Source organism: Hyperoodon ampullatus (assembly GCF_949752795.1).
Source record: "Hyperoodon ampullatus genome assembly, chromosome: 1".
Lineage (NCBI taxonomy): Eukaryota > Metazoa > Chordata > Mammalia > Artiodactyla > Ziphiidae > Hyperoodon > Hyperoodon ampullatus.
The window spans coordinates 95,255,611-95,273,829 of record NC_136914.1 but is presented as its reverse complement, the minus strand read 5'-3'; the positions used below and the strand labels follow the sequence as shown (position 1 = coordinate 95,273,829).

Here is an 18,219-nt window from a genome sequence, read left to right as displayed (position 1 = left end):
GGTTTTGTGGCAAACAATATATAATTGTATGGATTTAATTTGTCCCTTTTGAAACAGGAGTCTTCCAAACCAGAGTGATAAAAAAATAATTTATTTTACGCTGCGTTGGGTCTTTGTTGCTGCGCACGGGCTTTCTCTAGTTGCAGCGAGCGGGGGCTGCTCTTTGTTGCGGTGCGTGGGCTTCTCATTGCGGTGACTTTTCTTGTTGCGGAGCACAGGCTCTAGGCGCATGGGCTCCAGTAGTTGCAGCACGCCAGCTCAGCAGTCGTGGCTCACGGGCTTAGTTGCTCCACGGCACGTGGGATTTTCCTGGACCAGAGATCGAACCTGGGTCTCCTGCATTGGCAGGCAGATTCTTAACCAGTGCTCCACCAGGGAAGCCCCAGAGTGATGTTTTAAAGCATATACCTGATGTCACTCTTCTATCCTCAGGATAAAGTCCAAACTACAAAGCCTAACATGTAAGGTCCTTTATGATCTTTTGTTACTGTCTACTCCCCTTGCATGTTATACTCCTCTAATATTTAGTTATGTATGGGTCCATGTTGCCATACCTATGGGAATTTGCACATATATTCATTCCACAAATATTTATTGAGTGCCTTCTAAATGCCAATGTCAGGCATTATATCAATACTAGTCGCTTGGGATACAATTAACAACAAAAAGACAACCTAGTGTACCCATGGAATGTATTTTCTAGTTGGGAGAGAGAGGCAATAAACAAATATATACCATGTTTGGTGGTAATAAATTCTACGAAGAAAAGTAAGGAAAGGCAAGAGGGATTGAGGACAGAGTGCAAGGAGTTACTGAAGCTCAAAGAGAAATGTGCCCAAGGAAATCTTTTCATTCCCATTCTACTGCTATTTTCACTGTACCACAGTGCTGGGTTAACAACCCCACCCCAAGTGTTTGAGGTTGTGAGAAGTTAAATGCAAAAGGCACCATTAAGGCTTCCCTGGTGGCACAGTGGTTGAGAGTCCGCCTGCCGATGCAGGGGACACGGGTTCGTGCCCCGGTCCGGGAAGATCCCACATGCTGCAGAGCGGCTGGGCCCGTGAGCTATGGCCGCTGAGCCTGCACGTCTGGAGCCTGTGCTTCAAAACGGGAGAGGCCACAACAGAGAGAGGCCCACGTACCACAAAAAAAAAAAAAAAAAAAAAAAAAAAAAGGCACCATTAAAAGTAAGCGTTTCCACTGGCTTTCCAAGGACTGCTGGGCTGAAGATGGCAGGGAGAAATTGTGGATGTTCTATGGCATGGCATGTTTTACTTAAGTCACATTATGCTGACTCTCTGCCCTTTTTCCCTCTTTTTAGAAATTAAATCAGCTGAAGGGAATATCAAATTCAAGGTAATTTTTATGGAATCAACTCCACTCATTCTATACAGTCAGCCAAATAGATTTTTACATAATGCATTCATGTGCTAGGATATACTTTACATATATTGACTCATTTAATTCTCATAATCACCTTGAGGTAGGTAGTATTAGTCCCACTTTACACACGAGGAAATAAAGGCACAAAAAATTTAATTAACTTGTTGAAGGTCACATCTTCTCTCAACTGGACTACAGTAGCTTCTTAACTCATCTCCTTGTTTCTCCTCTAATCCACACAACAGCCAGAGAATACTTTAAAACCTGTTGAATACATCATGTCAGCCCCTGCTCAAACTTACCAATGGTTTTTCCTGACACACTTCAGTGTGGTCTGTAGGCCCTAAGTTATCTAGCCTTTGCTTACATCAACATCTCCTTCCACTCTTACCATTGCTCGCAGAGCTCCAGCAATATTAGCATGTTTACAGGTCCTCAAAAAGGCAAAGCTGTTTTACTTTCTGTTTTTCGTCTGGGAAACTATTTCCCCATATCTTTGCATGGCTTCCTCTTTTACATCATTGCCCTGGTCTCCTTAAAAACTTCCCTTTTACCCCATCACTGTCCTCTCACCTTGGCTGTTCTTCATGTGCACTTATACTTCCCTGAATCTATCTGATTTATCTTTTATGGTTTGTTATCCCCAATAAAATGTAAATTTTGTGAGGGCGAGGGCCTTGTCTCTGTTCAGTGTTGCTTTCCTAGGCCTAGAATAAAATAAGGCAAAACATGTATTTCACACATGGATGAATGAATAAAGCTTCACACAAGAGCTTATCCTTGCCTTTTATTTGGCTGCTTTGTTTAAATTTCAGAAGGCATTAAAGCAATTCTAAGTGTGGCTTTAAGACATAATGTTTAAGTACAGCGTTATTCGGACACAATTTTTCTTCCTCTATTTAACTATAAGCCCACAGAAAGTATAAACACCCAAAGATGGCAAACCAGGTAGGTTTGTGTAAATTACTTTTTATAACAGTTAAAATACTTTCAAACAAGTATTTACTCTAGCACTGATGAACTATACTACTGAGGGTATATGTACTCTATTAAGAAACTAATAATGACCATTGATAAAGGTCAGTCCTATCTACGAGTCTCAATCAGTGTTTGAAATTTTTATGTACTGCACAGAAACAGGTGGAGCTTTTGCTGGGTAGGGATAGAAGAGTTGAAATAGCAGCCAGTGACTATTCAGAGACTAAGTTCAAAGCCCAAGTTCAAAGATGTTAAAATCAAATCTTTTTAATTGTTCTTGTGATCTAACTTTAGAAAACAAAGCAGTACATGATTTTTATAATTCCCCCATTTGTAACAGACAGCTAGGCATTAGCACATCAGAGCATAATACAATGTAAGGGAAATAAACTGTAGAATTACATTTTCTCCTCTTTGGGAGCTTACAATCCAACAGAGAAAGTACTTGTAGCCACTGTAGCTGGAAGGTTTATCAGGGAAGGTTTCATGGAGAAAGCAAAGATGAAGCTCTAGTAACTAACAAGTAGATTTTAATGACAAATGAGAACATTCTAAGAACTAAAGGTACAGATATGCAACAGTCTGAAAAAGAGGAAAGCAAGTTCCCTTGATGGGTTACAACAGCAATTCTTAACCTACAGACTATGGATAGGCTTCAAGGAACCCAGGAACAAATGGAACCTGTTAGTAAACATACTGTGCAATTTTCTAGGGAGAGGGTCAACAGCATTCATATTTTCAAAGGAGTCTATGTTGCAAAAGAAATTTATTTAAGAGTTTTTGTTTTAAGTCCTTGGACAATCAACCTCAAAAAGGTTGGGTTAAGAATGAAGACCTAGGGCTTCCCTGGTGGCGCAGTGGTTGAGAGTCCGCCTGCCGAGGCAGGGGACACGGGTTCGTGCCCCGGTCCGGGAAGATCCCACATGCCGTGGAGTGGCTGGGCCCGTGAGCCATGGCTGCTGAGCCTGTGCGTCCGGAGCCTGTGCTCCGCAACGGGAGAGGCCACAACAGTGAGAGGCCCGCGTACCGCAAAAAAAAAAAAAAAAAAAAAAAGAAGACCTATTATCAGGCTAATACAGAATTTGACCCTTGCTTGAGGTTTATGTACAGTGGATGGGTAAACGGTAAATTCAAGACTTGGTGATGAGTTAGAAATGAAAGGTCAGAGAAAAACATCAAGGATAAAATTAAGCTTCTGATTTGGGACAGTGAGTGCAGCCAGATATAGGCTTGGTGGAAGATGAGTTAAGTTTAGAGCATTCAGACAGAAATGGACAGCTGAAAATACAAGTCTACAGACATTCACTATAAAGAATTAAAATTATCCTACCATTATTTGTAAACAATGGACTCAATAGTAGGAAACATCAATACTTAAGAGAAAGAGTAAAATATGAGGAATGATTAAGATTGAGGTTGGAACAACTTGGTGTATAGCCCAAGAAAGGAAGTAAGGTCAATCATATGCCACAGAGATCAGTGATGAGATGCCAGCTTGTTAACAGTTGAGAGGGAAGTGAAAAAGCATAGACCGGGTAGGCCAGTGGCAAAAGTTTTATCAAGATTTCATCTGTAGTAGAGATTCTTAACATTTTGGGGGGGACACATCTTTTTGGTAAAAATTGATTGCCCCCTTCTCATAGAGGTGAACATATACATAAAATTTTACATGTAAGCTTAAGGGGTTCATAGACACCTAGATTAAAGTTTAATGATCTATAAAATCCTCAAGGCTGCATAATGTAACACTGATATTTCCAAATATGGTTTATAGACTCATGATGAACTATCATACCTCTCAGTAACAACTGCTCCTTTAGAAGTGCATTTTGCTGGGTATACTACCTAGACTTAATACTAGAAAGAAACTAGTTATGGGTATTAACTGGGAGATTCCAATTTTCGAAAATGAGGGTAGGTTGGGGATTGTTAGTCTGGCTAAAATATGTGTTATCAGAATTAAAAGAATTTTATGACCTACAGAGCCAAGTAAGATTTATTAACTCATTTGCAATGGCAAAGGTGACTCTACTTCTTTTCCATGGGAAATTGCCCTGACCCTTAACAGAGAAGTTCTCAGAAGTCTCTCCATGGTTTCCACAGTGCCCCTTCATCTTGTTTCATGTCTTTCTTACCCCAGCGTCAATCTCAGCTTTTCTTAAAAAAGGCAATATCAAACCCAAACATCATCTCTAGCTATAGCTAGAGATAAATACAACATCATTTTCTGACATACTGACTGCAAATAAAAAACCATGCCCTAGAGTTTTGTAAAGATCATAATGTGAAAGAGGACTACATTGCTCTTAACCACCCTAAGATACAGCCATTTTAAGTTTCTAAAACTTACGGACTGAGATGTAGAAATTAGTAACTTTACAGCTCTATAATAGGACATTATTATCATTTAAGAAATATATTTAATTATACTGCCTACCTAACTGACCATATGTGGGTAAGAGATTAATTTTAAATGTACAGTAATTTCACTACTTATAAAGAAATACTAATAAATATGGACATTTATTCTACTAATTCATGAATCTAGAGAGGCATTTATTCACTTATGAATTTTGTTTTCTGATTGATTTAAAATCTTTTCATCTTGCTTTTTTTTTTCTGCAGCTAAAGTAGAAATTTATAGTTTTTCCCCTAAAAAATGCAATGATGTTCTTTCTTATAAATTGCCCTCTCTGATTTTCTTGTCAGCCTGCTTCAAGGAAATCCAGGTGTTCAATACACTTGCTCGCAGTTTGGCCCAAATCAAATGGTTGTTTAATCCAAATATCTGAGCAGCAAACTGAGCTGATCCTTCTGGAGAAAGTATGGTTGAACAGCCAAGACCTATTCATAAAAGAAAAGACAGAAAATTGAGCTGTAAATTAATAATGAAAATACCACTTACCCAACTATTTTATACTCTCAGAAGCCCTGCTAGCCACAGACAATACAGCTACAATATTATCCTTGTCTGAAGTAAGATCTGTGGAAGGAGTTTCCATCTTTACTCTTTAGAGAGATAAAGTGATTATAAGATGATAAGTAATATTTATCAGCCAGGAACAGATATTTTATATACAACTATCACTCTTCTCACTGAATCCACTTGCAAAGAAATTTACTTTTTTTCAAAGTTCTTTTCACATACATTATCCCTTTAAATCCCTGGTGAAATGAAATAGAAATAAAACAAGGAATGAGGTAGAATCATCTGTTCTTAGACAAACCTGAGGTATGTTAATTGTTTTGGTAATTTTCTAGTTATTCCTTTTTTTTTTTTTCTTGCGGTACGCGGGCCTCTCACTGTTGTGGCCTCTCCCGTTGCGGAGCACAGGCTCTGGACGCGCAGGCCCAACGGCCATGGCTCACGGGCCCAGCCGCTCCGTGGCATGTGGGATCTTCCCAGACCGGGACATGAACCCGTGTCCCCTGCATCGGTAGGCAGACTCTCAACCACTGTGCCACCAGGGAAGCCCTCCTTTTGTTTTTTCACTTGAATTATTCTAACATTTTTAAGCAGTGGAAAAGTCAAATCCATAAAATAATTTTAAGAAATATTATAAATAAATTCAATAGTAATAAGATCTAAAAGACAGTAGACTAAGAAAGTAACTTCCTCGGGGGCCACAGGTTTGCTCAGGCAGTTTCTTGAGGTGGTACTATTATGTCTGTGTCATTAGAGTCAAGGACTAAATATAGATTATAGATCCAAAAGCTCCGATTTCCCTAAATACTCTTGGAATTCATCAGGCTCTTTGACTCTCATTTTCCCCAATAAGAACAGGCTAAAGTATAAATCACAAGATTTAATTTGTATTAATAAATCAATTTACACAGCTCTGCTACTTACTACATAACCAACATCAGCCAAATTAATTTTAGTGTCCTTATCTGTAACATGGGAATGATAACTAGTAGCTACCTTATGTGAGGATTCAGTGAGTTAATAAAATAAAGTGCTTGGAGCAGTGCCTGACACATAGTAAATACTCAATGAATGTCAACCATTAGTAGTAGTAGTAGTAAACTATGTAGAGCATTCCACTCTAGCAACTGAAATACCTGTGCCTACTGCCCATGACTCACTTTCTGATGTCAAGAAAACCTAATTAGCAAAAAATTAAGTTACCTGGTGAGCATGCCATAAGAGTGAGAGGAATGGAGTTTTTAGTATCTTACACAGGCCACTGTGAAAACATTCCTCAAAAGATTCTCCCCAATTCTAATGATCAGAATCTAAAAATATTCTAGGTTCTGTCTCTCCTTGGATATTACTAGGTAAAAACTGCCACATATTTGCTCAAAATTCCCTTTTCTAAGCTCCATGGATAATAATATCTATACTATTCCTCTGGCATACATTTGGGTATAGTTTCATCTATAGTTATAGATTTTTAACTTGGGAAGTTGATATAATCAGATCAGTCTAGCTAAAGATAGATTAGTCACAAGATGTATGTGTCTCTGAAACCTATAAAAACAACAGTAAAGGGAATAAAGAAAATAAACATACACAAACAAAGAGATAACAGCAATAACATTTTGGCAAATGGAGTAGTAACTAACTTAGCAGACCAAGAAAATTTAATCCTAACTAGAAGCAGGGAAAGATGAGAAGCAACCTGACATTACAGAACCCACTCAAAGGTTGAGGAATTGGTGACACCAGATACCTTTTAGGGGAGGAATCAGGTTAAAAATGGGGCTAAAAAGAAGAAGACTGAGTGAAAGTCAAGAAGAAGTAAGGCCATCAGATCCTCCTCCCCACTCTATGTACCTGAACAATGGCCCCTTCTGCACCGTGGCAGTTTTAAATTCTTCTGGAGGCAAAACAGACTTTAGTCCAGACTTCTGTGCCAACTGGGCACAGGTGAAGCAAGGAATGCCACAGTGAAAACATGGGATTAAGTTTGCACACGTTAACAAACTCAGGCAGGAGACTGAGACTGAAAAGGTTCTCTGGGTAATTCTGGCCAACACATGAGAAAAGATCAAAGACACTGATGTGAGGGGTTAATTCAAAGAATGACCCTACAAGATCACTCACAGTGGAGGCCACTTTTGACAAGCCCTACCCACTTGCAGAGCTTCCAATTGGTTTTTTATGACACTTTAAAAAAAAAAATTTTATATTTATTTATTTGGCTGTACCAGGTCTTAGTTACGGCACACAGGATCTTCGTTGCCGTGTGCGGGATCTTCATTGCAGGATGTGGGATCTTTTAGTTGCAGCATGCATGTGGGATCTAGTTCCCTGACCAGGGATGGAACCTGTGCCCCCTGCATTGGGAGTGTGAAGTCTTAGCCACTGGACCACCAGGGAACTCCCTTCAATTGGTTTTTACAGTGCCATTCTTTTTTTTTTTTTTTTTTTTTTTTTGCGGTACGCGGGCCTCTCACTGTTGTGGCCTCTCCCGTTGCGGAGCACGGGCTCCGGACGCGCAGGCTCAGCGGCCATGGCTCACGGGCCCAGCCGCTCCGCGGCATGCGGGATCTTCCCGGACCGGGGCACGAACCCGTGTCCCCTGCCTCGGCAGGCGGACTCTCAACCACTGCGCCACCAGGGAAGCCCCAGTGCCATTCTTAAACAAGAGAAAACAGCCAAGGCTTATTAGCAAACAGCTATGGAAAGGAACTAATATGAAAGGAACAATAATAATCTCAGAGAGATAAAGGAGGTTATTGCAAAGATTAAACAAGAAAAGGATGTTTGGGGAGGTGGTAGGGGGAGACCAGAGAACAAAAAAGAGCTGTAAGAAATTCAAAATACCACGTTCAAAATGAAAAGCTCAACAGATGGGTTGAAATGTAAAAGATGGGTTGAAATGTAAAGTTGAAGAGATCTTCCAGAAAGTATGGCAACAAGAATAAGAAAACAGGGACTTCCCTGGTGGTGCAGTGGGTAAGACTCCATGCTCCCAATGCAGGGACCCCGGGTTTGATTCCCGGTCGGGGAACTAGATCCCACATGCATGCTGCAACTAAGAGTCCACATGTCACAATGAAGATCCTACGTGCCGCAACTATGAAGTCCGCATGCCACAACTAAGACCCAGCACAGCCAAAAATAAAATAAATATTAAAAAAAAGAAAGAATAAGAAAATAAAATAGAAATCAAGGCAGTGAAAAGTAACTCCAAAAATGAAAGAGGAAAGAAAACGGAGGCGGAAGGAAATTATTAAGTAATTCAAGAAAATTTCCCAGGACTAAAGAATCAAAGTTCCAGATTAAAAGAGCCCACTACAAGCTCAGGATGAAAACACTCACCAAGACGCATCTTCGTGAAATTTAAGAATAATGGATTGATAAAAGATCCAAGAAGTTTCCAGAAAGAAACAAAATTCATAAATGACCTAGAACCAAAATGGTGGAAGGGCCCTGGAGTTCTCAATAACTCTGGAAGCTAGAAGACAGCAGAGTAATGACCTCAAAATTCTGACAGGGCTTCCCTGGTAGCGCAGTGGTTAAGAATCCACCTGCCAATGCAGGGAACACAGGTTTGAGCCCTGGTCCGGGAAGATCCCACATGCCACGGAGCAACTAAGCTCATGCACCACAACTACTGAGCGTGCGCTCTAAAGCCTGCGAGCCACAACTACTGAGCCTGCCCACCACAACTACTGAAGCCCGCACGCCTAGAGCCTGAGCTCTGCAACAAGAGAAGCCACTGCAATGAGAAGCCCGCACACTGCAACAAAGAGTAGTCCCTGCTCACTGCAACTAGAGAAAGCCCGCAAGCAGCAACAAAGACCCAATGCAGCCAAAAATAAATAAAATAAATAAATTTAAAAAAGAAAAAATTCTGACAGAAAATAGTTTTCAACCTTGAATTCTATTCCTAAATTATCAAATCAGACTGAGCTGCAATAAAAACGTTTTAGGTATACAAGGTCTCAAAAAGTTTATCTTCTGTACCCTTTCCTCAGGAAGTTCACTAGAATGCTCTCCAACAAAAAGTAAACCAAGAAGGTAAAGATATGGGACCTAGGAAACAGGAGATCTGAGATTAGAGAAAGGCAAAATGAATGTCCAGGATGCTGTAGAGAGAGATCCTAAGACGAGCAGTGCAGCAGGCCTAGAGAGAAGCCAGTCCATATGGGAACATGTCAGAGGGCACCCTTACTTAACACATATCAAGAGCGGATTTACACTTACACGACTGTGAGAAAAATATGAGGTTTATTAAGTGATAAGCAAATCAACTCTTACTGAAACAGTATTGACACTTAGGCCTTATAGATCAGATCATTATCTTGGACCATGATGAGCACACAACAATACTGTTATTTTATGAGATCCTGCTCAGCCAGCCAACTGATGAAACTTCCTTGGTTTTAATTATTCTAATCCCTAATTTTTAAATATTTTATTTCCTCTACAGAAGTAACAATCACATTTACAAAAAACAAAACAAAACAAACAACAAAATACCATGAATGATGTATTCTTGGGTGGGGAAAAAAACAAAAACCAAAACCAAATCTGAACTTGATCTAATTACAGATTTTACCACCACTTTACAGAAAATAGGGGATGGAAGAGCATGTTAAACACCCAGGAATGTAATCAGCTAAGTCCAGAATGCAGAAAATTCTATAGGAGAAATGAAAGAGGAAAAAAAAAAAGGAAGATTAGAAGAGACTTAAGAGATATATCAACTAAATGCAATATAAGGGCTATGTTGGATCTTAATTTGAATAAACAAACTGTAAAAACAAATGAGACAACTGGAAAAATGAACACTAATTGGAAATTAGATTTTAAGAAATTACCATTAATTTTTCTTAGGTGTGAATATGGTATCATAATTATGATTGTAAAACTAGAGTCTTTATCATTTAGAAAGACATACATAAATATTGAAGTATAAAATGCCATAATCTCTCAGATCTGCTTTAAATAATCCAGCAGGAGAGGGCTATAGATGCAACAAGATGTTAATTTCTGAAGCTGGGTAACGGGTATGTGAGATTTCATTATGTTATTCTCTCTACTACAGTGCATATTTGAAACTTTTTAGTAAACGTTTTTTTAAAAATTCAATTATCTTACCACTGGGTAATCGAAGAGAAGACCACACATCCTGAGCTCCCCAGTCTGGAGTGAGGGGAGGACAGCTGATAACTGGATATGCTGTGTTACCAGACATCACTGGTCCTAAACCATTGCTTCTGCCTGCCACTGCCACAAATACAGTAGGAATGCCATCCCCTAGGCAAATTACAAGTTTAAAATTAGGCTAAGCACTCAAGAGATTTAAAGATAGGTTTAAAAAAAAAAAAAGGGCCCATGTGTAGTAACTCCTTGAGTTCTTTAACAGTAGTCTCCAGAAAAAGCACTATACTGACACTATTATTAAATATATATTCAAAATATAAGGTTCACTCTGCCACTTACTGTATATCAAGTAATGAAGTAGCAAGAAGAAGTTTGGCCATCTTTGAGATCTGTAGTATAAAGGAGGTATAACACCAGGGTGTGAGTGAGGGAATGGTCCAAAGGCCCCTTCCACTATTGCTGCTTTGGCTCGCTGAAGCAAAGGATGACACCACCTGAAGCGGCATCTGTCCTGGTGTCTTTCAACCAACAGGGTATGGGAGACACAATTAATAGAGACTAGAGGTTTAGTGACACTTTTTTTTTTTAATTTTTCAATTTTATCTTATTTATTTTTTTATACAGCATGTCCTTATTAGTCATCAATTTTATACCCATCAGTGTATACATGTCAATCCCAATTGCCCAATTCATCACACCACCACCCCCACCCCCCGCGGCTTTCCCCCCTTGGTGGCCATACGTTTGTTCTCTACATCTGTGTCTCAATTTCTGCCCTGCAAACCGGTTCATCTGTACCATTTTTCTAGGTTCCACATATATGCGTTTAGTGACACTTCTTGAAATAAGAGTTGAGGAACTGAATTCAATAATATAGTACCCAAATATTTAAGACCCTTCAATATATTTTTAAACATACCTCATAAATATTTTATTCTTTCATAAATTCATAAGTTATTCCTTTGTTTCCTACAACAGTGATTCCTAACTTAGAATCCAAAATTTTACATTTGCATTTTTCTGGAGAAAGAGATCTGGCTTTTATTAGCTTATCAAAGAGGTCTGAGACATTCCCACCCACCCCCTAAAAAAGAAAACCCTCCAAAATTCAGTAACTATGCTCCTATAGCAACTACCTTCAGAAGGAATACTCAACCAATATTTTTTCCAGTTGAGAAACATTCCAATCTACAGGGCTCCATATTTTAGATGCTATCCCATCAAGACATTTCTTTTATATACTAAATTCTGAAATTATTCCTTAATTTCATGTTTGAATGCCTCCCAGGAAATGCCTCCTTAAAGATACTTGAGAGGATCTGCTGCTTCAACCCTAGGCCCTCCTTCTGTAATTGACATGGGGCCTATCTTCTGTTGGAGCATATTAGAAATGATGCTTGAGGGGATTAGGTAAAGACTAACGCTAGTCTTCATTTTCCTCCCATGCTTGCATTTTCAGTTCTTTCTCCCTGGTCCATTCTTTTATAAGCTCCTAGAGCACCTTAAAACTTTTGGAGATAAACATCATGAAAGCCTAGAATATCACATTTTTTCCCTTGGAATGTGGTGAAACTATTTTTCAGCATTATTAGTCTAAACATAAAATTTGGGGCAAAATCAGGAGAACTTCCTGAAACGCTCTAGTTATTCTACATTTACCTTCATACTCAGCTTTAATCCTCAGAGTTTCATCTGGTCCTTTATGGGCAGATGTTACCCTAAGTTCACAGGGAACGCCAAAATTTCCACAAGCCTTCTTAATTTTTTCACAGTGACTAAGATCAGAGGTTGAGCCCATCAGTACTACAACCCTGCACTGACTTTCTGGTTTCAGAAGCAACTGGAAAAGAAAAACATGAATACGCAAAAGAAGGCAAAGACAAAAATGAATAAATATAGGAATGAGTACTGTAAGAATAGTCAGTTTACAGAGCTATAGTTTATAGTAAAATTACAACCTGCCACAATATTTCCTTTAATAGACCAAATTTAAGACAGACAAGCAGAACAAAATGATAGAGGATTTATTTTTCAAAATAACCTCTCTATACAAAGGAAAGTGGTCTTCATAACTAAGACCTAATGAGTAAGATTTTTAATCAGATAAATTGTTTACTATTGTAATAAAAAGCAAGGATAAATACTCAAACCTTTTAATATTCAGGAAGCTACAATATAAAATATGTCATTGAAGATTTTTAGTACATTCTGTTCAATGGGGGTTTTAAGGTATAATCAGCCATAATAGAAGTCATATTATAAATCTTTTTAAGTTAGTTGCTTGGAATTCAAAATGCATGTTCCTATGGAAATGATGTTCTAAAAAGTAGTTACTACCCTTGGATAACCATAAAACCCATTCAATTTCCATGGAATTATACTAATAATAATACCATAAATTTTAGAGTGACATTTTAATGTCACATGGAGTTCCAATTCTAAACTCTTGCTAGTGGAACTCTGAGTAGCAGTGGAGAGGTGGGTAGGAAATGTAAGGCTTCTCCTATAGGGGGCAGGGAGGAAAGGATTCCAGATTTCCCCAACAGGATTTGGGAGATGAGGACTGGCCAGTTTCATAGCAGGGAGTTCCAGTAAGCCAGTGAGGATAGTTCAGCTGGTACATTTTTTAAAGGTGCTCCTTTCTTTAAAGTCACTGGAAAAAAGAAAAGCACTGCACCCTCTCATTTTTTTCTTTTTCTTTTTGAAGCAAGATTTTCTTGGAGAAAAACATACAATAAAAAAAAAACATAAAATCAATACTGATTTATTACAAAAGGTTTACCTCTACTCTTTCTGCAACCCACTCAAAATTTTTCTTTACCATCTGCAGCCCTTCAGGAGTTACTTCCTTGAGGTCACGATACGACTAGAAAATAAGATAGAAAGTTTAGAATACAACTACTAGATGTGCATGAACTCCCCCTACTCCCTCCTCCAAAAAACACCCAGCAACTAGATCTAGTAAGCAGAGATGACTGATGTGAGCCACCATTATAGAGACTCACCACCTCTCACCCAATTCCCAGACCTAAGTCAATTCAAAGGGCCAGAGTTTTCTGATAGAAAAGAAGACTGGGTAAAGTATTCCATTAGTAATATTCTTCCTATCTGAAATTATTTGGTTTCTGAGTTTTGGGTACAGATTATGAAGAGTTTGCATAGCAAAGGATATATCTGAGTCAACAAATTCAATTCCTGAATTAGACTAGAGAAAGTTCAGATAGTGATGTATACTTATATTTTCATTTGAGTTACTACACCAGCAACTACAATTAGCTGCCCTGACAATTCTTATGTATTAAGTATAGAGAGGGTCTTGCCCTAATTTTGTTTTTCATAGGAAAGAGCAGATATGGAGCCTGATAAGATCTGCAAGACCCGAGATCCAGATCTGCCACTTACTCTTGTAACTGTGAAGATATCTATCTTAGAGCCTTAGTTTTCAATTAGCCAAACAAGGATAATACTTCCTCTGCATGAGTCTATTAAAATAATAAATGAGAAATCTGCTTCATAAATGTAAAGTATCACTCCTATCTTTTTTCCATGATATATGAAACAAGAGATATTTATCTTTAAAAATAAATAGCAATCAACAACTCAGGTTCATATCATAAGTAACAATAACTGACTTTTCTTTTCCTCCCATCTTCCCTTTCTCCTCTATCCCAGCCTGATCTCGCAAAAGATTAAAGAAAACCTGAAGCATTACCTACCTGTTTGTCTTTTTGTTGGCTTCGATCTCCTGATGGCCAGAGTCTCCAGGAATCATTATCAATAACATCAGCAAGAACAATTTCTTTGGTGGTTACATCAACACCAAATTCAATCTAGAAATAGCACATCACCAAAGAGTTTTTCAAAATTACTACTAAAGACATTTCTCGGTTATAACCTTTACTTTCAAAACTCCATTTCATTTGTACCTTCATATCAACCAGTGTACAGTTCTGGGGCAACCAGGATTTCTCCAGTATTTCAAAAATAGCCTGTGTAGCATGACTCATGATATCCACTTCAGTTTGGCCTATAACAAGTCCAGCAAAGCAAAAATTTGCAGCAATTAGCTGTTCCTCAGACCACTGTGGATCATTATTAGCATCATCCTGAGAAAAAAGTATAGAAGTACAATTAAATACAAAAATTTTGAACTTTTCAGATAAACTAAAGTCCTTTTTCCCTTGAGCACGATAAATTCCTCAGAAATATTCATTTTCTCTAAAGATTTAATGTTTGTTTAAAATACCCTTTAATTCACAGCAATCATTTTAAACTCTTCTATTTTCAATAGCTACTTTAAAATTCAAAATTTTGGGGTAACTTATTCTATGTCATAAAGTATTTGTAAAGAATTTGCTTTCCATATATAAATAATTTAAATACAAGTTTCTGATTTTTATCTTTCCTTAATCAGAGGCAACAGACAAGGTAAGAAGGCCAAAACACATTTTAGTCCACCAAAATCTTTCCAGAATGCAACTTTCATAATCCCCTGACCTTATTTTTGATAAGAATTCATACAAGACTATAAGTCCTCAGGGACATTACTTGATAATTCAAGAGACTTCGTGCAAAGTAAAGAGATGTGTGAAAAAAAAAATACTTTCATTTTATTCTAAGTAGTGTCCCAACTGAACATGAAATTTTTCTTTTATGGATTCTTGATTTGTATAATTATAAAACAATGCTTTAAGCTGTGCAGTTCACTGAATAAAAGTGCAACAGCAGGGAATTCCCTGGTGGTCCAGTGGTTAGGACTCCGTGCTTTTCTGCCGAAGGCCTGGGTTCAACCCCTGGTTGGAGAACTAAGATCCCACAAGTTGCACAGCACAGCCAATAAATAAACAAACAAACAAACAAATAAACAAATAAAATAAAAAGCAACAATAACATCGCTTCTGAAATAGAAGAAATATACTTAACAGCGTAAACAAAGATGAAAAGAAAAAAGCAGTTTCAATAAAGAAAACCAATAAAAATTCATGACTGTTGATTCCTACATCCTTTATTTTATGTTTCTGCTTATAAGAAACATTGAGAGTAACAGTTTTTCTGTATTAGAATATAAAAAGATCCCTTGGGAGTTCCTTGGTGCATATTGGTTAGGATTCCAGGCTTTCACTACTGTGGCCTGGGTCCAAATCCCTGGTCGGGGAACTGAGATCCTACAAGCCACATAGTGTGGCCAAAAAAAAAATATAAAAAGGCCCCCTTATTAGCCTTTACTTCAAACTTTTCAATAATAGATTTAAAAATTTACTACATTGTTACTTTTCTTCCTAATAACTGCTAATCGTACTTTTTATTTACTTATTTTTTAACATCTTTATTGGAGTGTAATTGCTTTACACTGTTGTGTTAATTTCTGCTGTATAACAAAGTGAACCAGCTATATGTATACATATATCCCCATATCCCTTCCCTCTTGCGTCTCCCTCCCACCTCCCTATCCCACCCCTCTAGGTGGTCACAAAGCACCAAGCTGATCTCCCTATACTATGAGGCAGCTTCCCACTAGCTATCTATTTTACATTCAGTAGTGTATATATGTCAATGCCACTCTCTCACTTCGACCCAACTTACCCTTCCCCGTCCCCGTGTCCTCAAGTCCAATCTCTACCTCTGTGTCTTTTTTCCTGTCCTGCCCCTAGGTTCTTCAGAACTTTTTTTTTTTTTTAAAAGATTCCACATATGTGTAAGCATACAGTATTTGTTCTTCTCTTTCTGACTTACTTGACTCTGTATGACAGACTCTAGGTCCAACCAACTCGCTACAACTAACTCAATTTTGTTTCTTTTTATGGCTGAGTAATATTCCACTGTATATATGTGCCACATCTTCTTTATCCATTCATCTGTTGCTGCACACCTAGATTGCTTCCATTTCCTGGATATTGTAAATAGCGCTACAGTGAATATTGTCACACATGTCCCTTTTTGAATTATGGTTTCCTCAGGGTATATGCCCAGTAGTGGGATTGCTGGGTCATATGGTAGTTCTATTTTTAGTTTTTTAAGGAACCTCCATACTGTTCTCCATAGTGGCTGTATCAATTTACATTCCCACCAACACTGCAAGAGGATTCCCTTTTCTCCACACCCTCACCAGCATTTATTGTTTCTAGATTTTTTAATGATGGCCATTCTGACTGGTGTGAGGTGATACCTCATTGTAGTTTTGATTTGCATTTCTCTAATGATTAGTGATGATGAACATCCTTTCACGTGTTTATTGGCAATCTGTATATCTTCTTTGGAGAAATGTCTATTTAGGTCTTCTGCCCATTTTTGGATTGGGTTGTTTGTTTTTTTGATATTGAGCTGCATGGGCTGCTTGTATATTTTGGAGATTAATCCCTTGTCAGTTGCTTCGTTTCCAAATATTTTCTCCCATTCTGAGGGTTGTCTTTTCATCTTGTATATGGTTTCCTTGGCTGTGCAAAAGCTTTTAAGTTTCATTAGGTCCTATCTGTTTATTTTTGTTTTTATTTCCATTACTCTAGGAGGTGGGTAAAAAAGGATCTTGCTGTGATTTATGTCATAGAGTGTTCTGCCTATGTTTTCCTCTAAGAGTTTGATAGTTTCTGGCCTTACATTTAGGTCTTTAATCCATTTTGAGCTTATTTTTGTGTATGGTGTTAGAGAGTGATCTAATCTCATACTTTTTCATATACCTGTCCAGTTTGCCCAGCACCACTTATTGAAGAGGCTGTCCTTTCTCCACTGTATATTCCTGCTTCCTTTATCAAAGATAAGGTGACCATACATGCATGGGTTTATCTCTGGACTTTCTATCCTGTTCCATTGATCTATATTTCTGTTTTCGTGCCAGTACCATACTGTCTTATTACTGTGCCTTTGTAGTATAGTCTAAAGCCAGGGAGCCTGATTCCTCCAGCTCCATTTTTCTTTCTCAAGATTGCTTTGGCTATTCAGAGTCTTTTGTGTTTCCATACAAATTGTGAAATTTTTTTTCTAGTTCTGTGAAAAATGCCAGTGGTAGTTTGATAGGGATTGCATTGAATCTGTAGATTGCTTTGGGTACTAGAGTCATTTTCACAATGTTGATTCTTCCAATCCAAGAACATGGTATATCTCTCCATCTGCTTGTATCATCTTTAATTTCTTTCAACAGTGTCTTATAGTTTTCTGTATACAGGTCTTTTTTTTTTTTTTTTTTTTTTTTGCGGTACTTGGGCCTCTCACTGTTGTGGCCTCTCCCATCGCAGAGCACAGGCTCCGGACATGCAGGCTCAGTGGCCATGGCTCACGGGCCCAGCCGCTCCGTGGCATGTGGGATCCTCCTGGACCGGGGCACGAACCCGTGTCCCCTGCATCGGCAGGTGGACTCTCAACCGCTGCACCACCAGGGAAGTCCTATACAGGTCTTTTGTGTCCTGAGGTAGGTTTATTCCTAGGTATTTTATTCTTTTTGTTGCAATGGTAAATGCGAGTGTTTCCTTAATTTCTCTTTCAGATTTTTCATCATCAGTGTATACGAATGCAAGAGATTTCTGAGCATTAATTTTGTATCCTGCAACATTACCAAATTCATTGATTAGCTCTAGTAGTTTTCTGGTGACATCTTTAGGATTCTCTATGTATACTATCATGTCATCTGTAAACAGTGACAGTTTTACTTCTTCTTTTCTGATTTGGATTCCTTTTATTTCTTTTTCTTCTCTGATTGCTGTGGCTAAAACTTCCAAAATTATGTTGAATAACAGTGGTGAAAGTGGGCAACTTTGTCTTGTTCCTGATCTTAGTGGAAAGGGCTTCAGTTTTTCACCATTGAGAAC

General features: G+C 38.3%; 1 protein-coding gene across 3 annotated transcripts in view; it reads right to left on the bottom strand.

The window, feature by feature from the left end:
* Positions 1-4,918: 4,918 nt before the first annotated feature.
* Positions 4,919-18,219, bottom strand: part of PAICS (phosphoribosylaminoimidazole carboxylase and phosphoribosylaminoimidazolesuccinocarboxamide synthase) — a gene marked incomplete at its 5' end in the record, with an annotated part of 50,594 nt that continues 37,293 nt past the window's right edge. For all 3 annotated transcript variants that reach the window (XM_079703286.1, XM_079703287.1, XM_079703288.1), the window contains 6 exons: positions 4,919-5,205; positions 10,415-10,573; positions 12,080-12,260; positions 13,203-13,286; positions 14,137-14,250; positions 14,347-14,526. In XM_079703286.1, coding sequence (XP_079559412.1) covers positions 5,039-5,205; positions 10,415-10,573; positions 12,080-12,260; positions 13,203-13,286; positions 14,137-14,250; positions 14,347-14,526 — 885 coding nt within the window. In that variant the 3' untranslated portion in view covers positions 4,919-5,038. The remainder of the gene's footprint in view (positions 5,206-10,414; positions 10,574-12,079; positions 12,261-13,202; positions 13,287-14,136; positions 14,251-14,346; positions 14,527-18,219) is intronic.